Here is a 12,713-nt window from a genome sequence, read left to right on the forward strand (position 1 = left end):
TAGTTATGTATCAATGAAAAAAATGTCTGTTTTTTTCTCAGCTTTAAGGGTATTTAGTGCTAACATAATTGGAATGCAATAAAAGAGACAGTAGCAACATAGACATGACATTGAGTAACAGGAAACAGAATAGCTGAAAAAATACACATTTTGTTGAAGCTTTTTATTTTGCACTCATCGGGACAATTCACAAGAGTACCAAAAAATGGAAATGCTATATTAGAGGAAAGCGCTGATGGGTTGGCAAGTTGATTCTGACTGATAGAAGCATGGCAAGGAGAATGCACCAGCAAGATGACTGACTGATAACTGACAAACTTTGTTTAAATTTTAAACCAGTCAGGTTGACTCTCATTGGTCAAGGCGGTGCCTGAGAAATGAACAAGAGAATAGCTATTACTATTTTGTTGAGTTCAGACAGGTTGTATATTTCTTCTTTCAGCAAAGAAGGGGGTCATGTATATTAATATTCATTTCCAGTACACACAGGTGCACTACACAGCAAGTCCAACTGCCAATCTTAAATTAGTTGTCAGCATAATTTTTTGCGCATTTGGGTTTATTTAGCAAATGTTGTCCAAACTGGGAAAGATATGTTCTGTGTTTCTATTCCCTTTTGTGGCTGAATATGTGCATGTATGGTTTGAAGGGAATACAGTTTAAGTAATCTGCTTTCCAGCTTATTAAAGGATACATTTATATCTAATAAGTTTTGTTTATTGATGAATCTGGTCTGAGTTTCTGATTGCAGTCAACATCAGACAATTAACCATCTTTATGATTCGAATGGCAATTTATACATTTGTGATGGTTCCTGGAATAATGTGGCTTAATTTCCAGCACACTCTTCTCATTGGGGTCATGACAGTTGGCAGAATGGGCAAACAATTGGAAGATTGTGAAGTGTGAAGTGATTCATTTTGGAAGAATCTGCAGAGGCTATATAAATCAAAAAGCACAATTCTAAAGGGGTGTAAGAGTCTGCTTTAATAATTGAAAGTGGCAGGATAGTTTGAGAGAGTGATTAATAAAACATATGGCATTTTCAGTTTTATCAATAGGGTCATTGAGTACAAAAGCAATGAATTTATGTTAAATTTTTTTTTATGGTTCAGCCCCAGCTGTTGTCCACACTTGAGACAGTGCAAAAATGATTCATGAGAATGTTGTCATGGATGAAGACCTCCAGTTACAGAGTGAGATTGAAGAAGTTGAGGCTGAACTCCTCAGAGAAGGAAATTTTGATGGAAGATTTGATGGCAATATTCAAGATCCTGAGGATGCTAGACCGTGTAGATGGGGAAAACAATGTTCTCACTGGAATGGATTGATAAAGAGAGGGAACAGATTCAAAAGTAATTGGCCAAAGTAACAATGGTGACATAAGAGTGATTTTTTTTTCATGAAGACTGTGGTTAGGATCTGGAATGTGCTGCCTGTAAATGTGGTGGGAGCAAAGCTCTATTGAGGCGTTTGGATGGAAATTGGATTATTACCTGAAATTGTGGTTGACTCTCAGCTGCCCTCTGAATGACCAGCAAGCCACTCAGTACAAGGGTAGGCTAGGGACGGCAATAAATCCTGGCCAGTCAGTGATGCCCATGTCCCATGACTGAATTTTTAAAAAAGGGAAGAATGTGCAGAGTTATGAAGAGAAGACAGAGTGGCTCTCTTTCTGTGGTTTAACCATTCTGTGATTCTGTGTTTGGCTGTACAATGCTTTCAGATTTCTGTTGGTCATGTAAAGCAAGTATTTATTTTTACAGGTCTATTCTGGTGTGGCTCTATGTCTCTGAGAGACATTAGATTTTGCTATTGGTTTGACCCTTTTAATCAATCTTGTCTGCAGATCTAGGTCTTCGATAGATCTTGTCTGCAGATTGGGCTAAGACTCTAACAGCATTTAATGAAGATATTACAATATGCAAATAAAAATATTGCTGATTATCCCATTCAAGTACAAACTTCCAAATATTAGAGCAAGTTAACTTAATCATATTAAATGAATCAGTATGAATACAATTGTTTGTTGTGATGCAGAACAAGTTGACATATGACTGATGGGGTCACTGATGCTATGGGCATGACCCTCCAATAAAGGCGCACTGTTCAAGCTCACTTTTAGAAAGGTCGTTTTGAAAATTTGTCAATCTGTTTTGACTTTAGGAGAGCAGGGGCAAAGTCACATCATTTCAATTCCTCTTTTTCTAATTTCTTAGGTACCTGCATGAACATTTGAAGCAGATCCAGGAAGAAGTCAACATTCTTAAAAATAACATTTCGAAATATAAGGTATTGTTCACTGTAACAAATTGTTGGTCCCCAGTGAGACCTCACATTCTTTGATCAGCAGAAAGCAATAATCAATGTTCATTGTAGTCAACTCAAATTTTAAATGGTGAAGTGATACTGTCAGCCCTTCAGTATGGAATACACTTAGTGCTTTAGAATATACTTAGTACTTCTGTACAAAGGTGTCTAACATTAAAATATCCAAAATGATGCTTGCCACTTATTCAATCAAAAATGGCAGTTCTTTGATACTTTTTTTTACAACCCTGCAAGTTTTATCTATCTTAAGTCTTCAAAGGTCTTAATCCAAAATAAAGATTTAAACAAAGGAAAGATCACAATTTTTTTCAAACTGGCAAGATTCTATTTATCAATTAATTTGTGTTTAAGTCCTTCATTAAGATTTAAGCCTCTGCCATTAGTCTAGTGAACTTATTATTTTAGCCAAGAGTTGTAATACTCATGGATAAAGACTGCAGGTAAATCATTTTAGAGGGCACAATTTCACAGAGAGCAGCAAAAGCATTTATTTAACCCAACAAATAGATAATCCTACTTCTTAAATGCTCCCTCCTTTTGTTTACCTCAAATCCCTAACAGCTTTCTTTGGTCATTTCTTCACAGGTAGCCACTACATTTTGTCACCCAGGAGTAACAACCACAGAATGATAGACATTAAAGCACACAAGACAGCCACTTGGCCCATCATACCAATGTTGCCACTTAAACATTTCTCTTTTTCTGCTTCAACTGCTCAGTACCATAAAGCATTCTGTGCTCAATTGCATACCGTTTAAATAAATCATGATTTCATTCTTAGTGACAACTTAAAATTGACCACTTCTTGAGTCCCCAACTAGAAGAAATAGTCTTTTTCTTTTAGCTTCATCAGAATTAAAATTCATAATTAAGATAAAATCCTCTCTCATCTTCTATGCTCTATTGGAAACAGCTCTAGAAACACAAATCTCTTCTCATAACTATACTTCCGCAATTTTGGTGCCATCCAATTGAAGAACAGAGAGACCTAGAGGCTCAGGTGCATAATTCCCTGAAAGTGGTATCACAGGTAGACAACATAGCGAAGAAGGCATTGGGCACCTTGCCTTCATTGGTCAGACCATTGAGTATAAGAGTTGGGACGTCATGTTATGGCTGTACAGGACATTGGTGAGGCCACTTTTGGAATACCGCGTACTGTTCTGGTCACCCTGCTGTAAGAAGGATGTTATTAAATTGGAAAGGGTGCAGAAAAGATCTACAAGCATGTTACCCTGAGACCGGAGGGTTTGAGTTCTAAGGAGAGGCTGGATAGGCTGGTACTTTTTTCTGTGGAGCGTAGGAGACTGAGGGGAGACCTTGTAGAAGTTTATAAAATCATGAGAGGCAAAGATAAGCAGAATAGCAAAGGTCTTTTCTCTACGGTAGGGGAGTTCAAAACTAGATCAGAGGGGAAGATTAAAAGGGACCTGAGGGGCAACTTTTTCACGCAGAGTGTTGTGCATTGTGAACTGCTAGAGGAAGTGGTAGATTTAGGTACAGTTACAACATTTAAAACACATTTGGACAGGTACATGAACAGGAAAGGTTTAGAGGGATGTGGGCCAAATGTAGGCAAATGGGTCTCGTTTAGTTTGGGAAAACTGTATGGGATAGACGAGTTGGACTGAAGGGTCTGTTTATGTGCTATATGACTGGGTGACTCTATGACTATGATTCTAAGGTACATAGTTCAGCCTCAATGTTTAAACAACCTTCCTATAAAAGAGTACTCAAAGCTGGATGCATTACTGTAACAAAAAGAGAAGTTGCTGGAAAAGCACAGCAAGTCTGGCAGCATCGGTGGAGAGAAATCAGAGTTAATGTTTCTGGTCGAGTGACCCTTCCTCAGTTTCTTCTGTTTTTATTTAGTATTTAACCCACTGCCACATCTCTTTTAGGCATGCCCACCTTGAAGAAGCTCTGCTCCTCTCCCCAACGGGATTTCCGTTCCAATCTTTTTTCTTGTCCACCGACGTTAATTTCACTGTCATTCCTGGTGTTTGACCAGGTATTTGTTAAAACTCATTTCCACAGCCATATCACATTCCTCAGTGACTGCCTCCGGCTCAGACTCACCCCACGTGGATTCCACCTCAAGTTTCATCCTTCGTACTTTGAATCCACCCAGGATCATAGATATTTCAGCGACATTCAACATTCCACAGACAGCTGATCTCACTGCATTATGAGGAAGGGTCAGTCAACCCAAAACATTAACTCTGATTTCTCTCCATAGATGGTCCATAGACCTGCTGAACTTTTCCAGCTATTTCTGTTTTTGTTTCTAATTTACAGCATCTGTAGCTCTTTCAGTTTTTACATTTCTGCAGCCACGGCCAAAATTTCTGCGTATGGGTTAATAGTTATTTATTGAAAAACTTGTGCCTCATTAATAAAACAGAAAATTCTCTTTCTGCTTATAGCTTTACTGGGAGTCTAGTTTTCAAGCAAATATGATATTTGAATCCCTGTGGGATAAGCCATGTTTTGCATAAATTCAACATTACTTTTTTATGATCTGTGCTCCTGTTTATAAATCCTAACTTGCTGCTGTGTTCCAAGGTAGATAGTTTAAGAAATTAGGTATTTCCTCCTCAGCTTTCTCTCTCATCTTGAGGAATAAATTAATTTATGTTTGGTCACTTCATTCCCCATGAATAAATGTTGGACTGAAATTGATTTTTTTTAACAAATGGATTATTTGTCTATCAGGACATTTCATGGAACCTATTATTTTATTTTTCAGTCACTTTGAAATATATTTTGTTGGTTGTCGATGTATTTCTAAATCTAATGAGATACATATATTTAGTGTTTAATGTAGTGGTTGAGATTAACAATCAGAATGAACTGCTAATTGGTTGCTTTCTTACCAGGCCTTCATTGATCAGTTGAGCCACATGGTGTCTTGAGACCAAGGAAATTGGCTTTCTTTAATATTAAAATTTATGCTACCTCTTCATTTTATAATTTATGTTTCACCTAGAATGCTCTTGAGCGTAAAAAACACCCAAAGACAAGCGGAAAAAGCAGCAGTAGTGCACTTACGGGAGTTCTTTCTGCTAAACAAGGTGAGACTTGTTAAGAGAAATATTCTTTATCTTCCTGTCCAGTTGGATATTTCACTCTTAGCATGTTCTTGAACAGCTTTACACTCACCCTGTCGAACCACTACTTAATTCTTCAGTCTGCAGAGTTGAAATGATGCCTTAATCCAAACTAATTCTGAAGTTTTACAACGATGAACAGAGAAGCTCTCTGCCCACAACATTATTAAACTCACCATATGCTTCTAGTTCTCATCCATTTTCTTAGCCCAGACAAAATTACCCTTGCAGATAGTTTCACCAATTTTAAGGAATTTGGATAGGGTTCATTAGGATTCTTTATTGGCTGTAAGACCAATTACTGAATGAATCAGAATCCGTAAGTCAGGCGAACTCCTCTAGACTAGTGTGTTGTGAATTGGGAGTAATAATTGTTTACGTTTGTAACCAATTTGATGTGTGTCACTTTTCATTGTAAACATAGATCAATTTTGTTTTTCTGTTTTGATGAAACATGTACAAAATATATTAGATTTTTGGATTTGGATAGAGGCAAACAGAAGTGGGGTAGTGCTGTGAAGGTTTTTTCAAAAAGGTTAGACTCATTCTGGAACAGTCACATAAATGCACAGTCCGAGGAAGACACAGTGAAGTGCCTGGAAGACTCCTGTGGTATTTATGGAACAAAATGTTTATAATTCTGTGTTTGATGGGCAAAGTAAACAGAACAAATCAATTAGTTTTGTTTGGACTTCGGTTTAGAAGAAAACATGAGTTTGTTCAAAGGGGAAAATCTTTTCACTTAGCAGGAGTTTTGTTCCGTTTAGTTCAGGGAAACGGGTCACTGCAGCAGCAGTACTTTTCCACTCTGCGAATTATTCAAAGCAGGAGAGTTTAGGATAGAAGCTACATGTATTTTAGACTGAAAACATTTAGAGCATCAGAAATGTTTATGCTGTCAGCTGCAAAGGAGTTGTAAAATTGACTCTACAGGTCAAGAAAATGAAACTGAAAAGCTTCACTTAGATAAATACTTAAAAATTAAGATAGGATGAATATTTTTCTTGGATTGACTCTCTGGAATAGATAGTGCTGGGAAACAGGTTGAAACTTTGTTTTGCTGTTGTGTTAAGATTTTTCTAAACTGTATTTTACATCTGTATCACATTTTTATCTTCTTTGTGTATTATTGTTTGTTTTGCTGTTGACGAATGCTTACAACTTCATGTGAAAATGTTTTAATGACAAACCATTGCATTAACTAACTAAAAGTATTAAACATATGAGCTACTAAGCCAGGTTATATTCTGGGATCTGATTTACCCCGTAATAGCTTCAGCTGGGATTGTAACAGAGTGGGGATCTTTGTGAGTTCAGAACTAGATGAATTTAAGATGGACATATATCTCTTTTAAAGAAATGCCTATGTGGAATTTCTAGATACAAAATGAGAGTGTTGCAGTGAAGTTTCTTTCCTGGTTTGGACTTTCAAAATGGCTTTGAATATTGCTAAGACTTTTCTGAGAGTAGAACAGGCAGCAGTGGATTTTCGAAGTCTTTGACTTAGGTTAAACTGAGTTAGCAGATAAATTAAGGGTAGAAATGCAAGTGGAATCTCATAAGAATGAGATATTTAAAGTAGTTGTCTAGCCTTTAGAATTTAAAGCGGGCCATCCTGAACTTGGATGTATCGTCACTAGAATTAGCTAAGATTCAGCTAGAAGTAAAAACTGAATTGACTGAGAGAGAGGAAAAGAAATGAAGAGGCTTGAATTGGAACGAAAAGAGAGTGAAACAAAATGGAAATGGAGGATAAAGAAAAGATAATTGAAAATAAGAAAACATAAATTGGGGTGTGAGGAGAGACAAAAACAAAGAAAAATTGAAAGAGAGAGGGAAAAAAAAAGCCAGAGAGATAGAATTTAACAGTCTTGAACTCCGAAGAGATAAGGGAATCAAGCAATCTGACTTGGCGAGAGAAAAGCTCAGAGTGAAAGAAGAAAGAATAGATCAGAGGACGATTCTGATTCCAGTTAGAGGTTTTATTTGACCGGAAATCTATGCTTAATGTCTAAATTTACTGACAATGGAGTGGACAGATATTTCTTTTCATTTGAAAAGGTAGCTGGGCAGATGAGGTGGCTAAACATGCCTTGACTTTAATGTACAGTGTGTGTTGACAGGTGCAGTAATGACTGTGTATGCCAGCTACCAGAGGAACAATCTGCAAACTGTGAAACTGTTTTAAAACAAAACAATACCCAATACATATAAACTTATCCCTGAAGCTTATCAGTTCAAATTTAGGACAACAGGGTAGAAATCTAATCTGATATTTGCAGAATTTGCGAGAGAAAAGAAAATGCTGTGGGATCAGTGTTTTCGATCACGAGTTAAAGAAAATATTTGAAGAAGTAGGACTGTGGAAGAATTCAGAAATAGTATTCCAGTAATCTTAAAACACATTATAATGAGTATCATGTATCAAGAATCTGTGAAGCAGCAGTTTCAGCAGATATCTTTGCTATCTCACACATGTAGGAAGATGGTGACATAGGAATTCTCAAGGAAACTGGAAGAACAAAAAATTTGCAGATGAAAAGAAGTATTAGTTTTAGTAAACCATGGAAGGACACCAAAATGATAAAAGAGAAAGGCTAGAATGTAAATAAAATAATATACTTCCATTGTAATAAGACTGGTTACACCAAAATTGATTGCTGGAAATTACTAGAAGACCAATTTGCAGGAGTAGGAATGCTTAAGGAATTCCTGGAAAATGACACAGTGTGAAAGGAGGTAGGAACTAAAACTGAGGCTGCAGTTATAAAGATAACATGTCTCCTTAACTACTTAGAAAGGTAGTATATCTCAGTACAGTCAAGAAAATTCTTTCTCAACGATTGAGAACTATCACTGGAGATTCTGAATATTTTATCACAAAGGGAAGATATTTCCTTGTGCTTCAAACTGAACAGGTAAACCAATAAAATTACTAAGATATATTGGAGCAAATCAGTTGCTAATACTGGCTCGTCATACAGTTTATCTACCAGAAGCGTTAGTGAAGGAGCAAATCTTACTTGGAGGTACACATGGAGTTACAAAACAGTTCCACTTTACAGAATTGGAGGACAGAGTGACTTTGAATATAGAGAAGTTGTATTTGGAGGAGTAGAACATATGTCCGTGACAAACTACTTTAACTAAATACTCCTGCAGTATGTCAGGTGGATCTGAACATGACTTCAATGATACTAATTGCCTCCAATTAGCTTCGCAGGATACCCACTGGAAGCAGCAAGATATTAATGGGCCTCATTAAGAAGTCAGTGAACATCCAATATCCCTGAGTCCTCTGCAGTTTTGCGATAACTCACAGATTTCTTCTGACCTTGAAAATCTGACCAGCAAAGCCTATCAGGTTTGGCTGAAGCCTCTCAGCTTGAAACGGTGAGCCTGCATCTGCGGGTGGGGGAGGTTTCCTGCATAGACAGGAAAGGGACCTGGCAACAGGAGGGAGTTGCATCTGAACATCCTGCTCCCACCCCTTCGGCCCATGAGCTCCAACCCACTATCTCTCTCATCTTTAATAGTCAGAGATAGGGAAACTACCACTCTGCTGCAACATCCTTCAAACCAATGACAGTAATGCCTTTGAATTTAGTCGCAAGTTTATATATCTCAGTAATTGGAGCAGTTGGAATCGAGTTTTAATTGGCTTAGAGATTGTTGATTGGCAAAGTCTCATCTGTCTAATAACTGAGTTTCTGTCCTTTGTGGTTTGAGAGAATTATATTACAGCGATCGTAATTGTATTTAAATTAGATGTCTTGTTGTTTTATGAAGGCAGATAATAGCTAGAAGTTATCTTTAAGAGACACCAATAAAGAATATCTTGATTTTGATTGATCTGTGGCAGTATTTAATGTCTGTGCAGAAAATTAAACTAAGATTGGGTTCAAAAGGAATTCTCCAGGTTACAGCCATTCAATGGAATGATCATATACCATATCATTAATAACATACCCTGCCTATGTTTAATGTTATTGAATTCATATTGTGATTATCAAAATAAATGATAACTATGTGAAAAATCACACCAAGTTTTCAGGATTAAACATTGAAACATGAAAGACTGTCTTGATTGTTATCCAGAGATCCCTGCTTGAAGTTCATACAATCAACTTCTCTTAATTTAAAGTTACTTCATTTAAGTCACCTGATAATTCATTTGTTTCATTCATGAACTGCCACCTATGTTATCTGATTGATGCTTTATTCAAAGTACTGTACAATTCAATTCTTTGAGCACATGATGGCTTTAAAAAACAATGTTACGTATTATGGGAGTTGACATAATTTGAGTATCAGCTCTGGTGGCACGCAGTTGAATATTTTCCCACTTCTTGCTATGAAAACTGACTTTTATAAAGCATAACCATATATGAAGCATCATTGACATCAGTCTAATTGAACGTTAGCCTCAGTCATATCCTTCAAGGAAAAAGGATAGTTGAAGAAAATTTTAGATGAAAACTGTCATGCATTTCTCAGGTTTTAGACCCAGTAACGGAACTGTATCAACTTTGTAATAGCTGTCTTTTTTTGGCTCTTTTTCATCTTTTGTTATGTCAGAAACTTTTGAAACACCTGTTTATAGCATGTAAACATCTTGTCCATTTGCTTAATCTGATAATGTCACATTGTAATTTTTTGCTTTTATGCATGACTTATCATATCATATTAATATGAATATATATTAAGAAATATATTAATGACCCTGAATTTGATATACAAGGTGCAATTTCAAAATTTGCATTTGATATAAAATTTGGAAGCACTGAAAGGAGACCAGTGTAGATCTTCAAAGGGCATAGTTTGCTAGATTGGTGGACAGTTGGCATATGAAATTTAATGCAGAGAAAGGTGAAGTGAGTTGTTTTGGTAGAAATAATACCGAGGGACTAATAGCATAAAAGGTCTAATTCTAAATGGAGTACAGGAGCAAAGGTACCTGAGTGAATATGTGCATAAATCATTTAATGAAGCAGCATAAGGCATCCAAGGCATTTAATGTGAGTATAAAATATAAAAGTAAAGAAGTTATTTTAATGTTGTATAGAGCATTCATTTGGCCTCAACTAGAATATTCCTTCCAGTTAAGATAAAACACCACCAGTTGTCTCTCTGTAATGAGAGCAGCCCTATGGCCTCATAGAACATAGAACATAAAACAGTACAGCACAGTACAGGCCCTTCGGCCCACGATGTTGTGCCGAACTTTTACCCGAAACCTAAGGTCTATCTAACCTACACCGCTGCCTTATACTATCATCCATATGCCTGTCTAATAGCCGCTTAAATGCCCCTAATGAGGCCGACTCCACTACCCTCTCCGGCAATGCATTCCACGCCCCGACCACTCTCTGAGTAAAGAACCTGCCTCTGACGTCTCCCCGATATCTACCTCCTTTCACTTTAAAACTATGTCCCCTCGTTAAAGCTACCTCCACCCTAGGAAAAAGTCTCTGGCTGTCTACTCTATCTATACCTCTGATCATTTTGTACACCTCCATCAAGTCACCTCTCATCCTTCGTCGTTCTAAAGAGAAAAGCCCTAGCTCTCTCAACCTTTCCTCGTAAGACCTTCCCTCCATTCCAGGCAACACCCTGGTAAATGTCCTCTGCACCTTTTCCAACACTTCCACATCTTTCCTGTAATGAGGTGACCAGAACTGGACACAATACTCCAGATGTGGCCGAACCAGGGTTCTGTATAGCTGGAGCATAACTTCACGGCTCTTGAACTCAATCCCTCTATTAATGAAAGCTAACACACCATACGCCTTCTTAACAACACTATCCACCTGGGTGGCAGCTTTCAGGGAACTGTGAACATGAACCCCAAGATCCCTCTGGTCCTCCACATTGCCAAGAATCTTTCCGTTAATCTTGTATTCTGCTTTCAATTTTGTCCTTCCAAAATGAATCACATAGAACTATGGTGTTTTTACCTACCTTTTACATTGAATAGCTGAGGCTCAAGCATAGATCCTTTTGTGGCACTGTTGCCTCACAGAGCCAGGGTCCCAATTTCAATTCCAGCCTCGGGCGACTGTGTGTGAAGTTTGCATATTCTCCCTGTGTCTGCGTGGGTTTCCTCCGGATGCTGTGGTTTCTTCCCACAGTCCAAAGTTGTGCAGGTTAGGTTGATTGGCCATGCTAATTTGCCTGTAGTGTCCAGGGAGATATGTAGGTTGGGTGGGTTAGCCATGGGTTACAGGGCAGGGTTACAGGGATAAGGTAGGGGATTGGGTCTGGGTAGGATGTTGTTCGGAGGATCGGTGTGGACCCAATGGGCCAAATGGCCTGCTTTCACACTGTTGGGATTCTACATTATAGATATGAATTGGCACCCTTTGTTCTGGTTGCTGCTTTAGGGGAAATGAGTAGAGGGGAGATGTCAGAGCAGACATTCAGGTCCCCATTCAAGGGCAACCCCTGAATTTCTGATGCTTCCTTTGAGGTTCTTTTGGATGTAGCAGTATCACTGTGCACTGTTTTTTTAACTGGAGAGTTACTGAAGAGGCTAATGGGATAGGCCAGGAAATCTGTTTGGAGATAGCAGAACAAAGTGTGTGTCTGGTGAGGAGGACACCTCAATGACATTCTGGAGACTGTTAAGGTGAATGTCATGCGACACCCAGAGTTCAGGCCTGCAGAACTGCAGTCACAAACATATACAGAGAACTGGCAGCCTGAGGGTCCATAGCCCTCGAGAACAGTCAAAACATGTGCACTGATCATTGATAAATGCAGCACTTTACAGGCGAAGGTGGCAGTGCATGAGGGTGTGGGTGACGTGGAAGTTGATGATGAGAACAAGGTAAAAAAGGAAGCTGTTGGGAGGGATAGTAAGAACTGTCAATGCTGGAGTCAGAGACAACACAGTGTGGAGCTGGAGGAACACAGCAGGCCAGTCAACGTCAGAGGAATAGGAAAGTTGACGTTTCGGGTTGGGACCCTTCTTCATTTCTGGCCCAAATTCATTCTAGGATGACCCAACCTCAAGTTTACTGGGAATTCTTTGTGTTTCTCAAGTCTCCTCTCAAACCTTGAAAGCTGCACCTCAATAAGCTGACATGCAGCTTGTTTGCATTCGAAATTACTAACACACCTTATCACTTCCTGCTTCCTTACTCCCTTTCAAAAATTGCTTCACATCTGTGCTGGAAACAGTCACGTCTTTTTGCAGCATAATTTTCCAGGCTGTTCCATCTCTGTTCTCATTTCTGTTATCCCAAAAAAATTCTGCTCCACAAGTCACCT

The 12,713-nt window shown here is 38.2% G+C and overlaps 1 protein-coding gene across 1 annotated transcript in view; it reads left to right on the forward strand.

The window, feature by feature from the left end:
- The window catches only part of LOC109925625 (coiled-coil domain-containing protein 149), a 135,275-nt gene that overhangs the window by 77,503 nt on the left and 45,059 nt on the right, over positions 1 to 12,713 (forward strand). The window contains exons 7-8 of the mRNA XM_048604901.1: positions 2,220 to 2,292; positions 5,321 to 5,405. Of these exons, the coding sequence (XP_048460858.1) occupies positions 2,220 to 2,292; positions 5,321 to 5,405 (158 nt within the window). The remainder of the gene's footprint in view (positions 1 to 2,219; positions 2,293 to 5,320; positions 5,406 to 12,713) is intronic.

The sequence above is a fragment of the Rhincodon typus genome, chromosome 1, assembly GCF_021869965.1.
Source record: "Rhincodon typus isolate 14 chromosome 1, sRhiTyp1.1, whole genome shotgun sequence".
Lineage (NCBI taxonomy): Eukaryota > Metazoa > Chordata > Chondrichthyes > Orectolobiformes > Rhincodontidae > Rhincodon > Rhincodon typus.